The sequence below is a fragment of the Oncorhynchus keta genome, chromosome 13 (assembly GCF_023373465.1).
Source record: "Oncorhynchus keta strain PuntledgeMale-10-30-2019 chromosome 13, Oket_V2, whole genome shotgun sequence".
NCBI classification, from domain to species: Eukaryota; Metazoa; Chordata; class Actinopteri; order Salmoniformes; family Salmonidae; genus Oncorhynchus; species Oncorhynchus keta.
This window is the reverse complement of record NC_068433.1, coordinates 49,234,845-49,252,073: the sequence shown is the minus strand read 5'-3', so window position 1 is coordinate 49,252,073 and position 17,229 is coordinate 49,234,845. Positions and strand designations below refer to the sequence as shown.

Here is a 17,229-nt window from a genome sequence, read left to right as displayed (position 1 = left end):
ACTGAAAACCCTGGCTGGCTGGCTGTACCCTGCCCCTGAGATGGGAGATCCCTCCTTTACCCCCTGTGTGTGTTTGTTTGACAGGGTACAAGCCCAAAGTGTGTAGAGTAGCCTCTAGGACACAGTCTCTCTAATTGTCTGCTGGTTAGTGTGCTCTGCAGAGCGTGGATGTGGACGATGCAATATCATTCTCTCTCCAATGCCCTTTAGGGCAGTTTGCTGCTGCGCTATAGGTGGTCAATGGGTAAACATCACAGTGGAACTTGTCTATTCGCTGCTAGTGGTGCCCAATCTTTTACACACGCATACACAATGTAGACCTACATCTCTTATGTCCTGTATTGTTGATGTATGGTTTCGCCTTCAGAGGTAAAGCACAGAGGGAGCCCTGGCAGTTTGGGCACCGTGATTAATGAAGGACAGCTGCTGCAGAGGGTAGCCCTGTTTGGGCACTGTGAAAGGAAGGGTTGTGACATTCTGATGGTGCCTTTTTCCAGTGTATAGGAGTGTCTTTTATTTTGGTGTGTGTGCGCTCATGGCTGGCTGCTGCGATGACTCGGCCTATGAGGATGGTGTGAAGTCACTTCAGCCCTCTGTAGGGAACTTAGAGGAAAGGAGGAGCGCAGCTTCAGTTAGAAGCCCGTCTTTATGTCTATCGTTTTCTTCTCCCGGCTCAAAATCAAACACTGAGACTTGGCCCAAAGAGCCTCAATGAAATCAAGCTCTGACGTACAGTGGCTCCAACTAGCCTAACACGAGGGAGCGTGTGTGTGTTTCTCCTGCTGAATTTAGTAGAGTGACTGGTCTGTCTGAAAAGGAAAGTTATTCCCCCACACAATGACGTGACTATGGCCTTAGTGAGGGAGGGGAGATTGGGAAAGGGATGAGGGCAAATGAGAAGAGGGGGTGGAGTGGGCTCAGCTCTCATCTCTGCTCTACTCTCACACAGTCTCAGAAGGCTGCTGTGCCTGTGCTAGAGGAACCCTAGTTGCCCATACAGGAGTTTGGGCACCTCCCCCACCCCTCTCCCAAACAGAGGGTAGATGGATCATTTGGAAGGCTCCCTGCAGCGCTGTGAGATCCGTGATGAGAGAACTTCAGACAGAACGCAAGGGGGAGTGGGGGACGAGAGCTGCAGCTTTCCTCCTCACTTGACGAGCTCGTGTTCTGCCATTTATAATGTTTTGCTTTGTCTTTCTCCCCCCCATCTCCCTCTTGTACTCGCTCTCCTTTCCCTTTCACCATTCTTTCTCTCAGCCGTTTTCTCTCTCAATTCAATTTGCATTATTGGCATGATGTAACAATGTACATATTGCTAATGCTTACTTTGGATATTTCTCTCAGCCTCTCGCTCAGCCTGTCTCACAGCCTCTCTCTCTCTCTCAGCCTCTTTGTAATTAGGAGCACTGTCTGCGGCACTCCCCTTCCCTTCCATGCTCTGAGGTTTATTTAGGAAGTGCAGGGAGGAGAGAGATCCGGCGGGGGTGGGGTGGATGGGGCACAGCAAGGGAGGGCAGAAGGAGCGAGGTGAAGAGAGCATTTGTCTTTTTCCTCTGCTTTTTTTGGCATATTGGTCCCGTGTGACAGACGGCTCCGCTAAAGGAAGTGGGAGGAGCGTCGGAGGCATTCACAGCACTCAGATTTTTGTCAGGAATGCTGTACTGTCCTCGTTAGCCTTTTTCCAACCCCCCTTTTGTGTGTCTCGAATGTGTCTGGCCCCTGGTGCAATGCCTGTAGCTGTGTGTGTGCTTGCGCCCCTGGGTGCCTCCCAGCAAAGGAATGTGTGCAAGGGTCTAGAAGGGGAGGGGGTTTGGTTTATCTGTCTGTGTGGGGGGGTTGTGAGCTGTGTGTGTGTGTGTGCATTCCTGAGCAGTGACAGCAGGATTCTCTTCGACAGAGGCAGAGACGATCACAGCAAAACTCTTGGAAACAGACGGCCTGTTTCCCGAAGGAAGGGATTTTTACTACACCAAAACATAGTGAGCCTTTGAGATACCACAAAGGGGTTTTATGTCATTTCAGTGGTCTGGCTAAGAGCCCTGTTACTGTGAAATGTTCCACCAACAATTGGTTTCTATTGTTATTTGAGCCACACAAAGCTGTGTTGTGATATGGGCCCTGCTGTTTAAAGAGACTGTAAAAATGTTTCAGTGGTCTAGTAAACCTGAAATGTCCAGATTTGTATAGCAGTGTGTCTGAGATGAGCCCTCTTTGCTATAGGGCTGGTGCACATACACACAGAGGTGTGAACTCCATCCTATTTTGTCCCTCCCACTAATCCCACTTATCAACAACGCTGTGCTCTCAGTATCAGGGCCAGCGCATATGCCCCTGTCTGGACACATGCATTGCATTACGTAGGCTATAAGCTATAATAGCCTGTACATTAGCACCCACCGTTTGTGTATAGGCTACTTGGGACAGGTCTATTTAATCTATGTACACAGCATTGTTATTGCCTGTTAGCGGGAATGGCTACCCCTGTCTGTCAACCAACCATTTAGTCCCTCGTACTACTTCTCTCTTCATCCGAGAGAGGCTGCAGTCTGCCTGACACCTAATGGAGTTAATTATTGACTTAGTCTTTCTATGCATCTTCTGTCCACCTGCAATGCTGAACAAACAGTGTGAGAGGGGGAGAGTGAGACAAGATGCCTATTTAACACTGGCTTTCACATCCAGACAGCCAGGGGCTTGTGACAGCTCTAATTACAGCGTTAAAGGATTGTGTGTTTGCGAGAGTGTGTGTGTGCGTGCGTGTGCTGTTCTGCTTAATAGAACAATAAAGCTCCGTGAAAAGATGGCCTCTCAGTGTTGCGTTTTTCTTTCCCCTACATTAATGGCCGCCAGTCAGAGCTCTGTGTTCTCTCACACCCCCTTGTGGTGGAACACTGCCACCGCAGCATCCTGCATTCCTGGCAGTCTGTGTATAGTGCTCCTCTACCTCCTTGCATCCATGAATGTCTCAGGTAGCCAGTGAGGTGGGCGAGGGTTCTCTTTGAGAGCTTTGTGAGGGAAATTCCTATCATGCGGTTCATTTTCCATGTTACTAGCAGTTAGCTAGTACCTACATCTCACACAGCTGAATTTATGAATCATGGTGATTCCTGGAAATACCCCAGTTTTCAGTCTGTCCCTTGTCTTTCTCTCTCCCTCTGTGTTGGCAGGCCTTGTGGATGCACTTAGATGTCTGCAATGAGTGCTGTGGCTGGCATGCCTCAGTGTTTTGGACTCCCATGCTCTGGACTCAGTAGGACAAGAATTGATCAGCAAAGAACGTCATGAGCATAGTGATCCCTGTAGGGGTGGACACAGCAGACACCTCATACCTGGAAATGGCTGCAGGCTCAGAGTGAGTATACCAACGTCTTCAGGCCCAACCCACCATCTCATGATTCATCTCACCCTTCTCTTACTCTCTATTCTCCTTTTCACTCATTCTCTGCCTCTCCTCCATTGTCTGCTGCTGTCATCCCCCCTCCCATCTCTTTCTCACCCACTCTCTCTTTTTATTTCATCCTTTCTCCCCCGCTTCCTCATTCACTTTAATTGGGCCTGTCATCTGTCTGTTGACCATATCTCCCCCTTACGGCCTTAAGTGCTTTCTGTCTATGTGTATCTCTGTCTCTGTGTGTGTATCTACTCTCTGTGTCTCTGTGATGCATTGTCTCTGCTCTAGCCCTGCGGAGGGGCTCCATAGCCCTGCTGTCTGCTGTAAGGGACAGACCTGGTCAATCACTGCCATTGATCACATACATTGCACTCACCGTCTCACACCATCACTTCCCATAACCATTCTCAATGTCCTAGCTGTTAATCTGACCAGACCATCCAAGTTCCATATATGACAAAACACACTTTGTAGAGAAGATATGAGGCAGAAGAGCATGTCACTTATAAGCACAGCATATGTTGTATTTGACTATCTAGCATCACACTGTTACTGTTCAATTTCTATTTCTGAGTTGCTTCTGTGTAATACAATGTCAGTGTAGCTAATGTCATGATTTTAGAATGACTCCACCAGGTGGAGGGAGAATTTTACTCTGAAAATGATTCACCTGATTCTTGTCTGTATGCTGTGCACCTTGTTAGGGAAGTGGAGCCTGGCGCCATGGCAGCAACAACATACCACCCTCCTCATAGTATTCCCTATACCCTCCTCGGGGATACTGGCAAAGTATTACAGACAAATAAGAGAGACCTCCTCTGTGCTCCTGTGGTTGAAGAATAGAAAGGTCTCCTTTTAGAGGGCTTGTCTCTTTAAATGGGGCCGTGTCACTCTCCCCCAGCCTTAAGAGCTGTTGCAGTCGGCTACAGCTGGTTGCCATGACAACCTCCCCCAATGTCTCCCTTCCGCAATGCGCAGGGGCCATTGCCATGGTCACTGGGCTGAATGGCAGGTGGCCCTCTTGCGGTTAAGGCGTCTTAAATGGTTCCCGTCGCGCTCACCTCTTTCCTCCCCCTTCCAGTCAGCTTTTTATAGGGCTGTGTCTCAGCCCAGAGCCCTTCTGTTCACAGGGGCAGGTTTTAAGCCCTCTCTCTCTATCCTTCTCTCTCCGCCCAGCGGCGACCTACCCCCTGCCTGATACAAGCTTGAATTGGGCCTCCAATGTGCGGGAGCACAGAGTATAGCTGGCTGTCTGTAAAACACACACACACAAGACTACCGACCGCCAGCGTGCCCACAGACCAGGGTAGTTCTCATCTAGCCCTCTTCCTTCCACCCTACTGATAAAACAAGTCACAGATCCTTGGTACTCTTCGAGGCCCTCGTGTTCTCAACACAGGGCTGAGGTTAGCATTAGTGTGCTAACTTGCTAACCCTAGGAACAGCAATACTATTCCCAGCGGAGCAGTCACTCTCTCCACCTCCCTCTGAAAGATGCAGCGTTGGGACGAGCAGGGGGATGCGCTGTGGCTGCAGACTGTGTGTGTGTCGTGACTTGCTGTGCGCGGCTGCCGTGTGTGTTATTCTAGCTACCCAGCGACACACGGGGCACAGTTTGCGTGCACTCGCTGATGGCTACAGTGCGTCGCCATGGCAGTGAGTGGAAACACTTTGGTGTGAAGGCGTTGCCTCTGGCTGTGCAGAAGTGCTCTCTCTCTCTCTGTGTGTGTGATCTCTTGCTCCATATTAAGCTCTCTTGAGCTGTGAGCTATGATTAGCACATGCCTAGCTGTCTGTTTAATTGAAACCTCCGTTCCATCTATGTTGTCTCTCTCTGCTGTCTCTGCTCTCTGAGTCTCCCGGTGTCTCACATCTCATAGCTTCCCCCTAGACGTGTGTGAGATTTTTGTGTGACTTTTGTGTGTGTTTGATTGACTATAGCATCATCTACTCTGGCTCTGTGTCTCTCTGCCTTCGTCCCCGACTTCCTATGAGACAGATATGATTGATGCAGTCAGTCTCAGTCCCTTTGGCCACTCACACTGAGACCAAACATGGCCCCTCACCATCCGTCAAACAATCTCGCTCATCACATGTCTGTTCTCTTCTCCTTTTTCTATCATCCCCCCCCCTCTCACCAGAGGAACTATCCCATGAAAACACAAGAAAGGCCATTTTAATGACTCATCATACAATCACTGATTTCATTTTAATACATGAATGAGAATGTTCTCTCACCACTGAATGATGCATGCTGCATCCCTGCAAATCCCTGATTATGAAGTATAGATTTGACTCTAGTAAATCATTCACACTGTTTTCAGTGGCCTACTTTAAAGTTTCTTTGGATTTGGGTTGGGATACTTCTCTGCCCTGGGAAGAGTAGTGATCTCTCTCTCTCTCTCTCTGTGTGTGTGTGTGTGTGTGTGTGTGTGTGTGTGTGTGTGTGTGTGTGTGTGTGTGTGTGTGTGTGTGTGTGTTTCAGCAAGTTATGTACACACACCTTCCCTGGGGCCCGCCCCTAGACCTTTTTACATGCACTTGTGTTTTCAGTTTGACACAAAGCTCCTGGTGCTTGAGCGCCAATACCATATTTAAGGAAGTGCTGCACAGCGAGCATTGAGAGGTCATGGTGTGCAGCACGCGGGGAGACTAGGGGTGAACGACTGCCTCCACCAGGTACTGCTGCTTTACCCTAGGAGGGACGGGGTGTCTAGAGAGAAGGAGAGGGAGGGTTGGAGCATTGGAGAGGTGTGTTTGTACTTTAACATGCTGACACGTGGCACGTCCACTCGTTTTGAGTAGCCTAGTTTTGCTACCCTACTGTGCTGCTACTGGCTTATCATGTATTCCAGTTACTGTCTGGAAGTGTTTCTGCGGGGCTGTGTGTGTGTGTGTGTGTGTGTGTGTGTGTGTGTGGTTTCACATATTCTCTTTATTATTCAGGGTTTGTGTGTCAACTGTTCCTTGTACTCAATGTCCAAATATGCTACATAGCCTGTTTGAGCCATATAGCCATAGCATCCCCTCAGGGATTCTACTACACCATCAGACCACACATACATGTTATAACACGGTACCTGTGAAGCTGTCCAGTTTGTTTAGTGGGCTTTTCTCTTGTGCTCTGCATTGTTAGCCAAACGTTTTGGCAGGGCAGTTGGCCTCTTGTCAAGGTTTCATTTTGCTTCTGAAATGTGTGTGAATGTGCAAAGCCAGCCTCAGATACACCTGGGGGCATCTCTCCTCTCTCTCCTTCACTCCCCCCCTCTTCGACCTTGAAGCAGTTGTCTGGACTATCCTGCATGAGAAGGGGAGGATTTGGAGTTTCTTCCTCATGACTGACCAACAGGCTGTCTGTGTGTAGGAGTTGCTGTATTAGTTGTTGGAACTTCAGCTAGCCTTCTGATTTGTCATGACATCAGCTTGGAGTCCCAACTGCCTAGGCTGTCACTGGTCTTTCTTTACTTCTCTCCTGACAGTGCCACTCCTCCCATCACACCTTCCCTCCTTCATATCCTCTCTTGTCCATTTGCCAATCCCACTTCCCTTGTTTTTGAACCCCTCGCCCCTCCTTCAATGCCAGTGAGAAGTAGCCTATTTAACCATACTCCCATGTTCAACAGGCTTTCTCTGTGCCACTACAATGTCATAGAATAAAAGTGGATTTACCGGTTTGATAAATGAGCTCACGGAAGTGAATGTCTGTTATTGTTTCTGCGTGTGTCAATGTTGTGTGTTAGCCTCCAGTAGTGTGTGTCCTCCAGAAATGGGGCTCAGGTTTAAATATTGTATTATAGTTATTATCCCCGCTATTAGCTCTGTCCAGTTAGCAAAGGTGATATGAAGAGGGCAGGGGACACACATGCCACTTCCACTCTGTCATAACCACTGTCAGCTCCCCTAAAGCCCTCCCAAATAAACACTCCTCATTTAGCCAGTGGAAGAGGAGAATCAATGAAGCACAACAGTACACTCACTGCTTATGAGGAGGTTCTCTCTGCTCTCCTAGTCTACCCCTTTTCTCACTCTACCTGTCGTTTAACGCTACACTCATCTCCCTCCTGTTTCTCTCCCTCATGTCTAGCTTTCATTTTTTTCTCTCTGCTTTCTCTCTTACTATTGTAAATGGAATCCCCCTTACTGTTTCTGCACCTCTTCTATTTAAAACACACTGATCTCTCTTCTCTGTTACGTTGTGAATGGGATCCCCCCTCCTAACTGTTTTTCTCTCTGTCCAGCAGACCAGAATCGGTAGAGGCCAGCCCTGTGGTGGTGGAGAAGTCCAGCTACCCGCACCAGATCTACAGCATTAGCTCTCACCACTCCCACAGTTACATTGGGCTGCCCTACGCCGTGAGTACACTCCACTTCAACGCTAAACTGCAGTACACCACTGTAATACAAGACACTGACACTACCGTGCACTGTAATACAGGACACTGACACTACCGTGCACTGAAATGCAGGACACTGACACTACCGTGCACTGTAATACAGGACACTGACACTACCGTGCACTGTAATACAGGACACTGACACTACCGTGCACTGTAATACAGGACACTGACACTACCGTGCACTGTAATACAGGACACTGACACTACCGTGCACTGTAATACAGGACACTGACACTACCGTGCACTGTAATACAGGACACTGACACTACCGTGCACTGTAATACAGGACACTGACACTACCGTGCACTGTAATACAGGACACTGACACTACCGTGCACTGTAATACAGGACACTGACACTACCGTGCACTGTAATACAGGACACTGACACTACCGTGCACTGTAATACAGGGACACTGTAACACTGACACTACCCACTGTAATACAGGACACTGACACACTGTAATACAGGACACTGACACTACCGTGCACTGTAATACAGGACACTGACACTACCGTGCACTGTAATACAGGACACACACTAGCACACTGACACTACCGTGCACTGTAATACAAGACACTGACACTACCGTGCACTGTAATACAGGACACTGACACTACCGTGCACTGTAATACAGGACACTGACACTACCGTGCACTGTAATACAGGACACTGACACTACCGTGCACTGTAATACAAGACACTGACACTACCGTGCACTGTAATACAAGACACTGACACTACCGTGCACTGTAATACAAGACACTGACACTACCGTGCACTGTAATACAAGACACTGACACTACCGTGCACTGTAATACAAGACACTGACACTACCGTGCACTGTAATACAAGACACTGACACTACCGTGCACTGTAATACAAGACACTGACACTACCGTGCACTGTAATACAAGACACTGACACTACCGTGCACTGTAATACAAGACACTGACACTACCGTGCACTGTAATACAAGACACTGACACTACCGTGCACTGTAATACAGGACACTGACACTACCGTGCACTGTAATACAGGACACGGCCACTATAATACAGTTCTCTGACACTACCGTACACTATAGTACAGTTCACTATAATACAGGGCACTACCGTACACCATAATGACACTACCGTTCACTATAATACATGGACACTACCGTTCACTATAATACATGGACACTACCGTTCACTATAATACATGGACACTACCGTTCACTATAATACATGGACACTACCGTTCACTATAATACATGGACACTACCGTTCACTATAATACATGGACACTACCGTTCACTATAATACTCCTCATACAGGCTAGTTCACTCACCTGGGGGAGGAGACTGTGGATATGGGTTAGGGTCAATCACAATGCCATCTTAGCTTAGTGAATAACGAAAAGGAAATTCCAATTCAAGACAATTGAACAATTCATATTGGAAATAAGTGGCCGTTTGCAGTTGTTGAATTAGAATTTCAATGTTTGACATTCTATTGTTGTGTGTCAACCTGAAGCAGTCACAGTGATGCCGAAAAGTTGGTGATTTACTGGGAGTTTATATATAGTGTGCGACTCTTTTATTTTTGTGGCTTGTTTGTGTCACCTTCAACACCTTTATGTCCTCCTCCCAAGGACCACAACTATGGGGCACGCCCCCCGCCCACTCCCCCGGCCTCCCCTCCCCCCTCCATGCTGATCCGGCCAGGCGAGGGGCTGTTTGTGCCGGGGGGCCTGCAGGACGAGGCTTCCAGGGGCACCACACTCAGCACCTCAGAGGACGGCAGCTACGGGGCCGACATCACCCGCTGCATCTGTGGCTTCACCCACGACGACGGCTACATGATCTGCTGCGACAAGTGCAGGTAGGAACTGGGATAGACCCTCTCCTTTATCAGGTCACAGTAACTTAGACCAGAGTCCAAACTGTCCTAGCAGTGATTTATGAACATTCTAGCCTTCAAACAGTGTCCATGTCTCATCTCAACTTTTCTTTGGGATTAGTGACCCCTCTCTAGATCCCCTGTTGCACTGTGAATGGCTGCTGTTACTGACTCTCTGCCCTCTCCTCTCTCTTCTCTCTCAGTGTGTGGCAGCACATAGACTGCATGGGGATCGACAGGCAGCACATTCCTGAGACGTACCTGTGTGAGCGCTGCCAGCCGCGCATCCTGGACAGAGACCGGGCCATCGTGCTGCAGACCCGCAAGAGGGAGAACATGTCCGGTGAGTGGAGAGATGGTGAGATATATACCTACCTTTTCCAGTCCCTCCCAGTGCGCTCCAGTAAACAGCTCTCAGATCAGATGGCAGTGTAATAAAGGCTGTGTAAGTCAGGCTGCTCTGCTCACTACTGCAGCCTCTTCCCCTTGTGGGTCTGGAGAGATCCAGGCCACAAATCACATTTTATTTGTCACGTGCCGAATACAACAGGTGTCGACCTTAATGTGAAATGCTTACTTACAAGCACTTAACCAACAGTTCAAGAAAGAGTCAAGAAAATATTTACTAAATACATTTTTAAAAATGTAATAAAAGTAACACAAAATAACAATAACGAGGCTATATAAAGGGGGTGCTGTGTCAATGTGCAGGGGTACAGGTTAGTCAAGGTAATTTGTACATGTTTTTTACCCTAGCACTACACAGCTAATTCAAATAATCAATGCTTGATGCTGAGTCGGTTATTTGAATCAGCTGTGTAGTGCTGAGCAATAACTAAAATGTGCACCTTGGGGGTCCCAGGACCACATCTCTGATTCAGCTGAATGCTGACACCTGCTGGGCACATCAAGTAATACAACAATGCAGACATTTAGAATGGCAGATTGCTATGGAAAATCTTGTTTTTAAATAGATTAGAACCAGGAAAACTTTGCTTTGGTTGGACCCTGCTGTACAAGATGCACAAATAAACCTTTATTACCAATGCTTTATTAAGGCATACCGGTATGTATCTCTGCAGACGGGGACACCAGTGCCACAGAGAGTGGGGACGAGGTGCCGCTGGAGTTGTACACGGCCTTCCAGCACACGCCCACCAGCATCACACTCACCACCGGCCGCCTGGCGGGCAACAAGCAGGCCGACAAGAAACGCAAGAGGAGCGGAGAAAAGGAGCCCGTCGCCACGTCAGCCCGAGCCAAGAAGGTCTGTGTTCAAACTTCCATTCAAACCTATTGACACTCAATAGTTTCTTATCTTGACACCAACAGTACCTCTGAGTTTTACATGTATTTGGAGCAACTCACCCAAAAATGAGTTGGCATTTTTATTTGAACAGAAATCTGTCGATTTGTTATGCACTATGTAACGTCTCTTAAACGGGTGGTAAAACCTTGTTGTTTTATGCTGTCTGTCTAACAGGCGTTCCGTGAGGGCTCCAGGAAGTCCTCCAGAGTGAAGGGTGGCGCTCCAGAAATGGAGCCCGGGGAGCACCCGTCTCTGTGGGAGAACAAGATGAAGGCTTGGATGGAGGCCTACGAGGATGCCGGCAGCAACCAGTACAGCGAGGACGTCCAGATCCTGCTCCGCGTCAAGGAGGCCGGCGACGGCAAGACCTTGGCCTACAACACTCACACGGCCACCTTCAAACCGCCCGTGGAGGTAGCTGGAACCGACACAGTGACCTACAAACATGTGTCCTCAATGTGCCTGAGCAGACAGCATACACAGTTTGTACACACGTATTGCCTCTGCAAATATCAGTCAGCCTCTTTCCTCATGTCCTGTTTTCTCTCCCCTCTCCAGAGCCAGGTTCAGAAGAACAAGAAGATCCTGAAGGCAGTGAGGGATTTGGCTCCAGACTCCCTCATCATAGAGTACAGGGGCAAGTTCATGCTGCGACAGCAGTTTGAGGCCAACGGATGCTTCTTCAAGAGGTGAGGACCCATCTGGTGGAAACCTGAGCTCAAGAAGAATCCTCAGCTCAAATTTAAAAGTGGAATTCTACTCCTTTCCATAGTTGTATGTCTGAGACATTTGAGAGGTAGAGGGAGAGATTGATAGAAGGGGTGTGTTTGTTGTGGTCCTTCCTTGGCAGTGGGCAGTGAAGTCCCTCACCTTCTTTCTCAGCTCTTGTTGAGCTCCTGGCTGTCTTCCCCTGATCACCATATGGACATCCCCAATCTGTTACTATGTGTCTGCCCAGCACTCCATTTCATTAATTTTTCTTTATTTTTCTGTCTTTCTTTCTCCCCCCTCCAGGCCGTACCCCTTTGTGTTGTTCTACTCAAAGTTTGACGGGCTGGAGATGTGTGTGGACGCCCGCAGCTTTGGCAACGAGGCCCGCTTCATTCGACGCTCCTGCACCCCCAACTCTGAGGTGAGTAGCCAATCGCAGACCACGATACAAAACCTACGGCTCTAAACCCTGACCACACCCCCCAGAGCCACTAACTTCAACTTAATGTAACCTCATGAGTTTCAATAGGTGCCTCTCTCTCTCCCCTTTTCTCCACCTCTCTCTTCTCTCTCAGGTGCGTCATGTATTAGAGGATGGTATGCTCCATTTGTACATTTACTCTTTGAGGTCCATCAGCAAAGGCACCGAGATCACCATAGGCTTCGACTATGACTATGGCTGCTGGTAAGCAGGGTGGAATTGATCACCTCGTACCACACACACACACACATATATAATTTGACCAATTTTAATTGGGCCGATTTTAAAGTTTTCAATAACAATCGATAATCAGCACTTTTTGATGCCGATTATGGCCAATTACATTGCAATCCACGAGTAGACTGCGTTCTCTTGCGTTCAGTGTAAGCGGAGTCAGGGTATTTGCAGCAGTTTGGGCCGTCTGGCTCGTTGCGAGCTGTGTGAAGACCATTTCGTCCTAACAAAGACCGTAATTAATTTGCCAGATTTGTACATAATTATGCATAACATTGAAGGTTGTGCAATGTAACAGCAATATTTAGACTTAGGGTTGCCACCCGGTCAATAAAATATGTAACGGTTCTGTATTTCACTGAAAGAATAAACTTTTTGTTTTCTAAATGATAGTTTCCGGATTTGACCACATTAATGACCTAAGGCTCGTATTTCTGTGTGTTGATTACATTATAATTAAGTCTATGATTTTATAGAGCAGTCCGACTGAGCGGTGGTAGGCAGCAGCAGGCTCATAAGCATTCATTCAAACAGCACTTTCCTGCGTATGCCTGCATCTCCTAGCAATGCTTGGTGCACAGCGCTGTTTATGACTTCAAGCCTATCAACTCCCGAGATTAGGCTGGCAATACAATAGTGCCTAAGAAAATCCAATAGTCAAAGGTATACGAAATACAAATGGTATAGAGAGAAATAGTCCTATAATAACTACAACCTAAAACTTCTTAACTGGGAATATTGAAGACTCATGTTAAAAGGAACCACCAGCTTTCATATGTTCTCATGTTCTGAGCAAGGAACTTAAACGTTAGCTTTTTACATGGTACATATTGCACTTTTACTTTCTTCTCCAACACTTTGTTTTTGCATTATTTAAACCAAATTGTACATGTCTCATTATTTATTTGATTTTAAATGGATTTTATTTATGTATTATATTAAGTTAAAATAGGTGTTCATTCAGTATTGTTGTAATTGTCATTATATATATAAAAATTTGCTGATTTGAACCAGTATATGCATTTTTGGGTTCTCTAATAACACACACATAACACACACATTTATATATATATATAAGACAACATGGTTGATGTTGACCAATCTTATCTTTCAACCTTTTTTCTTCTCCCCCGCTTCTTCCCCCACCCTCTCTCTCTTTCTCTCTCTCTCCCCTCTCTGTAGTAAATACAAGGTGGATTGTGCATGTGTAAGGGGGAACACAGAGTGCCCGGTGCTGAAGTACAACCTGGAGCCCACAGAGAACCTGGAAGCCAGCAGCCGCCGGCGGGGCCGCAAGGACAAGGAGCCCATGATGCAGCGAGGGGACCACCTGGACCTGGGCCAGAATCAGAACATGACCCTGGACTGTGACGGCAGGACCAAGGGTCTGGGAGCCGACGGAAAGCAGAGGAAGCTATCGCCCCTCCGCCTCTCCATTTCCAACAACCAGGTAAGATTTCCCTGGCAACACAACTCACCTCAATCCATGTCTCCACCACGCACCCCCCCCCACCCCGGTCCCCATCACTCTCTCTGTTCATGATTGCCCCATAGGAGCCTATAAGTTGGCTTTCCTCTTGAAGACCTTTGTGTTATCATATTTAGCTTGTTTTCCATTTAGTTAGCGTCCAATGTCCATGAGTGTAGCCATTTTTTTTTATATTTCTGTTATATTTGCTGCATTTCTGTTTTATTTGTGTTATCCATTCGTAGACTACTTGTATTCCTCTATCATCCATCCTGGTTCTCCTTGGCCCAAAGCCCACTCCTGCACCCAGCCATCTCTCTCACCATGCCGTGTATCTCTGCTCAGAGCTGTCTGGCATCCAGCCCTCTAGTGGCAGATGAGACATGCTATCACGCTGTGTCCTCTCTGCTGCAGGAGCTCCTGAACGCACCACTAGGCATCCCTGTACTCAGTGTTATACACAGAGAGAAAGCCCTCTGTCTCTGGGGTGGTCCCCAAACTTGTGTTCAGTAGATACCAAACGGAAGAAAACGCTCAGTGAAACTGAGAGGTACAATCTGAACCTGTCCAGTAAGAAATGTCTGTTTTCCTATTCCATTGCAAACATTTTGTTGCATTGTCTAATAACCCCGACCCAGGCCGTAGGTCTTATCGGCAAGCCTGTTGCTTCTGTGGTAGAGACTGGTAGTTCCCACGACGAGTGATTTTTAAGGACTGATCTGAGGGAAGGACACAGAAGCATGGTTTATGGAGACTTGTTAGACTGATGTATGGTCTACAACAGACCTGGGAAACTCCAGTCCTCGGGGGACTGATTGGTGTCACACTTTCCCCAGCTAACACACCTGACTCCAATAATCACCTAATCATGATCTTCAGTTTAGAATTTAATTAGTTTAAATCAGGTGTGTTTGCTAGGGATGGGGTAAAGAGTGTGACTCCAATCAGGCCCCCGAGGACTGGAGTTGCCCAGGCCTGGTCTAGAATGAGGAACGGTGAAGAGGGGGTCTGACGTCAGAGATGACGTGCGAGGCATCTCTATAGGAACAACACGCACAAACCATGAAATGAACACGCTGAATTTGGAAGCTGTCCACATCTGTCATTGTGCGCTAACAGACCTTTGTGTGACCACAAGAGCCACAACTTGACATATGATAGGTTAGTTGTTGGGACTGGGCACAAAACAATTGACCACAAGGTACTACAGAAGTGAGCCTGGTCTCTCGCTCTTCTTTGAAAAGGGGTACGATTGCGTTTTGCTGTTATTCTGACTGCCTTGGACCGAATACAAGCTCTGAGCAAGTTTGTGCACAGACAAACCCACCACGTCCCCAGTCAGTGCCCCCAACGGTCACTCTCCCCCCAGACTACCCCCCCTCCCCCTACACCTACCACCTCACTACTCTAGACCCTCTAGTCTGTAGCCAGACTGCCTGTGGTTGGTCAGTGCCATGATAAAGCACTTCTCCCCCTCTAACAGGATCCTACAGAGTTAGAGGGTGTAGAAGACCAGCCTGATAACTCCGTTAGCAGTGAAGTAGAGATGGAGTCAGAGGAGACCATTGCAGAGAGAAAGAGGAAGATGGTAAGTTCTGTGAGCCAGGGCTGCAGCTCGCCCTGCTGTATGCAGCCCATAACCCCCCCCCTCTCTCACCCATAGGAAAAAGCTCATCCTTGCCTGTATGGGTCACTGTTTGTGTGGTGGTGGTTCTCCCCCACCTCCCTGCTTCTGCTGCTGTCTCTGCCTCATTCTGTTGCTGTGTAGCCTAGCCCACGGGGTCCCCCCCCTGCTCTCTGTCGCTCACTCACTTCCTCTGGCAGAGCCCTCAAACACTGAGGCTCTGTATTTTGGTCATCATTATGGGTTATTTTCCTCATTTATTTAAGAGTTAATTTGCTAAACAATCACACACTGCACCATTCCGGGCCCTCCAGAGCCACAGGCCCCCCTACCCCTCCTCCCCTCTCATTATCTGAGTAAACAAGAGCCCCAGCCTCATCACACGTAAGTACTGGAACTCTCCCTGCGTGTCTGAGTATGACCCTCACGTACAAAATTGGCCAACTGTTTTGAAATGGCCAATTACTCCCCTCTCCCTTGCTAAAGAGCTCTGTGACCCAGAGAGATGGGCTCACACACACGCTGGCACACGCTCCCTCTTTCATATATATATACACACACACACTCTGGAAATTACCCTGCCGTCAGCTCCCTTTCACACGACTAGGCCCAAGGTGTAAAGCGCTGACTCATCGTTCTGGCCAATGGAGAGAGAGAAGGTGGGGGGGGCTTCTCTGTTGCCAGGGCCTTATTGACTTTGGGACATCCAATTGCCTGCCTCCCTCCAAGGGAAGATGCAAGCTGGTCCAGGAGGAGTAAACCCCCAAAACTATGGAAGAAAGAGCTTCTGGATTCACTGTCGTCCTCTGACGTAAACTGTCGTCCTCTGGTCTGGTGTATTTATGGTGTTCAACCCCAACCACTCATCCACAACAATGGCCTGTCTGCATGGGCTCTTAACGCTGGCGGATGTCTGTGTGTGTTAGGCATGGTATGTCTCCCACACTCATGTTAAAGATCCGGTTTGGTGCCAGGGATACAGACACGGCATGGAACACACAGTTAATATGTTGGTTGCACTAAGGTTTGGTTTTGGGTGTTGCAGATGGTATGTTATCAACCTTGGTGAAAGTTGGCGATTGGGTTGGTTGCTATTGTCTTCGTTTTCTTTCCTTGTGTCGTGGGTTCAGTATGTGGTTTATGACACTGTGGTGAACAAGTGGCTGAGTTCCAGTGGTGGGTTGTGTTGCTACTGGATATGCTGGTGTAAGCAGACAAGGTGAAGAAGTCCTGACTGGACACACTTCTACAGGCATAAGGCAGCAATTATCCCTATCTGCCCCCCTCTTCTCTCCCCTCTTTCATAACCTTGTAGTGCCCAGGTCACCTCTCCACACCTCCACCTGTCTGAGGGTCGGCAACACACTGAAGCCCCTAGAGTGGGGAACCGTGGTGGTGTGTGTATGTTCTATGTGTGTTATTGGGGGGGACCGGGCCTCTTGTCTTCTAAACCAGGCTGTCTCTCTGTAAACCATTCAGGCCAGCCCAGCGGAGGAGTCCCATCTGCAAGGCGTGGGGGCCTCCAGCTGTCTGGGACTGAGTAAACCGGAGGTAAACCTGACCCACCAACCCCAAACATACCCCCCCTGCCTGCCTGCCTGCCCCTCCACCTCATAGGGGACCCCACTGACTGACAAACATACTAACCCCCACCTCCATCTTCTCTCCACTGACCGGCCCTGTGGCAGACCCCAGTGTGTCTCTGCTACTGGGGGTGGTAAAACTAGTCTG

At 48.3% G+C, this 17,229-nt stretch overlaps 1 protein-coding gene across 15 annotated transcripts in view; it reads left to right on the top strand.

The window, feature by feature from the left end:
• LOC118377779 (inactive histone-lysine N-methyltransferase 2E) overlaps nucleotides 1–17,229 on the top strand; it is a 31,131-nt gene that overhangs the window by 7,580 nt on the left and 6,322 nt on the right. For 5 of the 15 annotated variants that reach the window (XR_008062964.1, XM_052460495.1, XM_052460492.1 and 2 more), the window contains exons 2-13: nucleotides 3,168–3,352; nucleotides 7,630–7,744; nucleotides 9,424–9,653; nucleotides 9,875–10,029; nucleotides 10,730–10,938; nucleotides 11,155–11,394; nucleotides 11,539–11,669; nucleotides 11,995–12,112; nucleotides 12,267–12,376; nucleotides 13,589–13,856; nucleotides 15,358–15,462; nucleotides 16,978–17,049. Coding sequence is in view for 14 of the 15 variants with exons in the window: in XM_052460495.1 (XP_052316455.1) it covers nucleotides 3,282–3,352; nucleotides 7,630–7,744; nucleotides 9,424–9,653; nucleotides 9,875–10,029; nucleotides 10,730–10,938; nucleotides 11,155–11,394; nucleotides 11,539–11,669; nucleotides 11,995–12,112; nucleotides 12,267–12,376; nucleotides 13,589–13,856; nucleotides 15,358–15,462; nucleotides 16,978–17,049 (1,824 nt within the window). In the remaining variant the exon portion in view is untranslated. Of the gene's footprint in view, nucleotides 1–1,862; nucleotides 1,980–3,167; nucleotides 3,353–5,962; nucleotides 6,071–7,629; nucleotides 7,745–9,423; nucleotides 9,654–9,874; nucleotides 10,030–10,729; nucleotides 10,939–11,154; nucleotides 11,395–11,538; nucleotides 11,670–11,994; nucleotides 12,113–12,266; nucleotides 12,377–13,588; nucleotides 13,857–15,357; nucleotides 15,463–16,977; nucleotides 17,050–17,229 lie in introns of those variants that run through there. The other 10 variants (XM_052460507.1, XM_052460502.1, XM_052460493.1 and 7 more) reach the window with 9 other exon arrangements.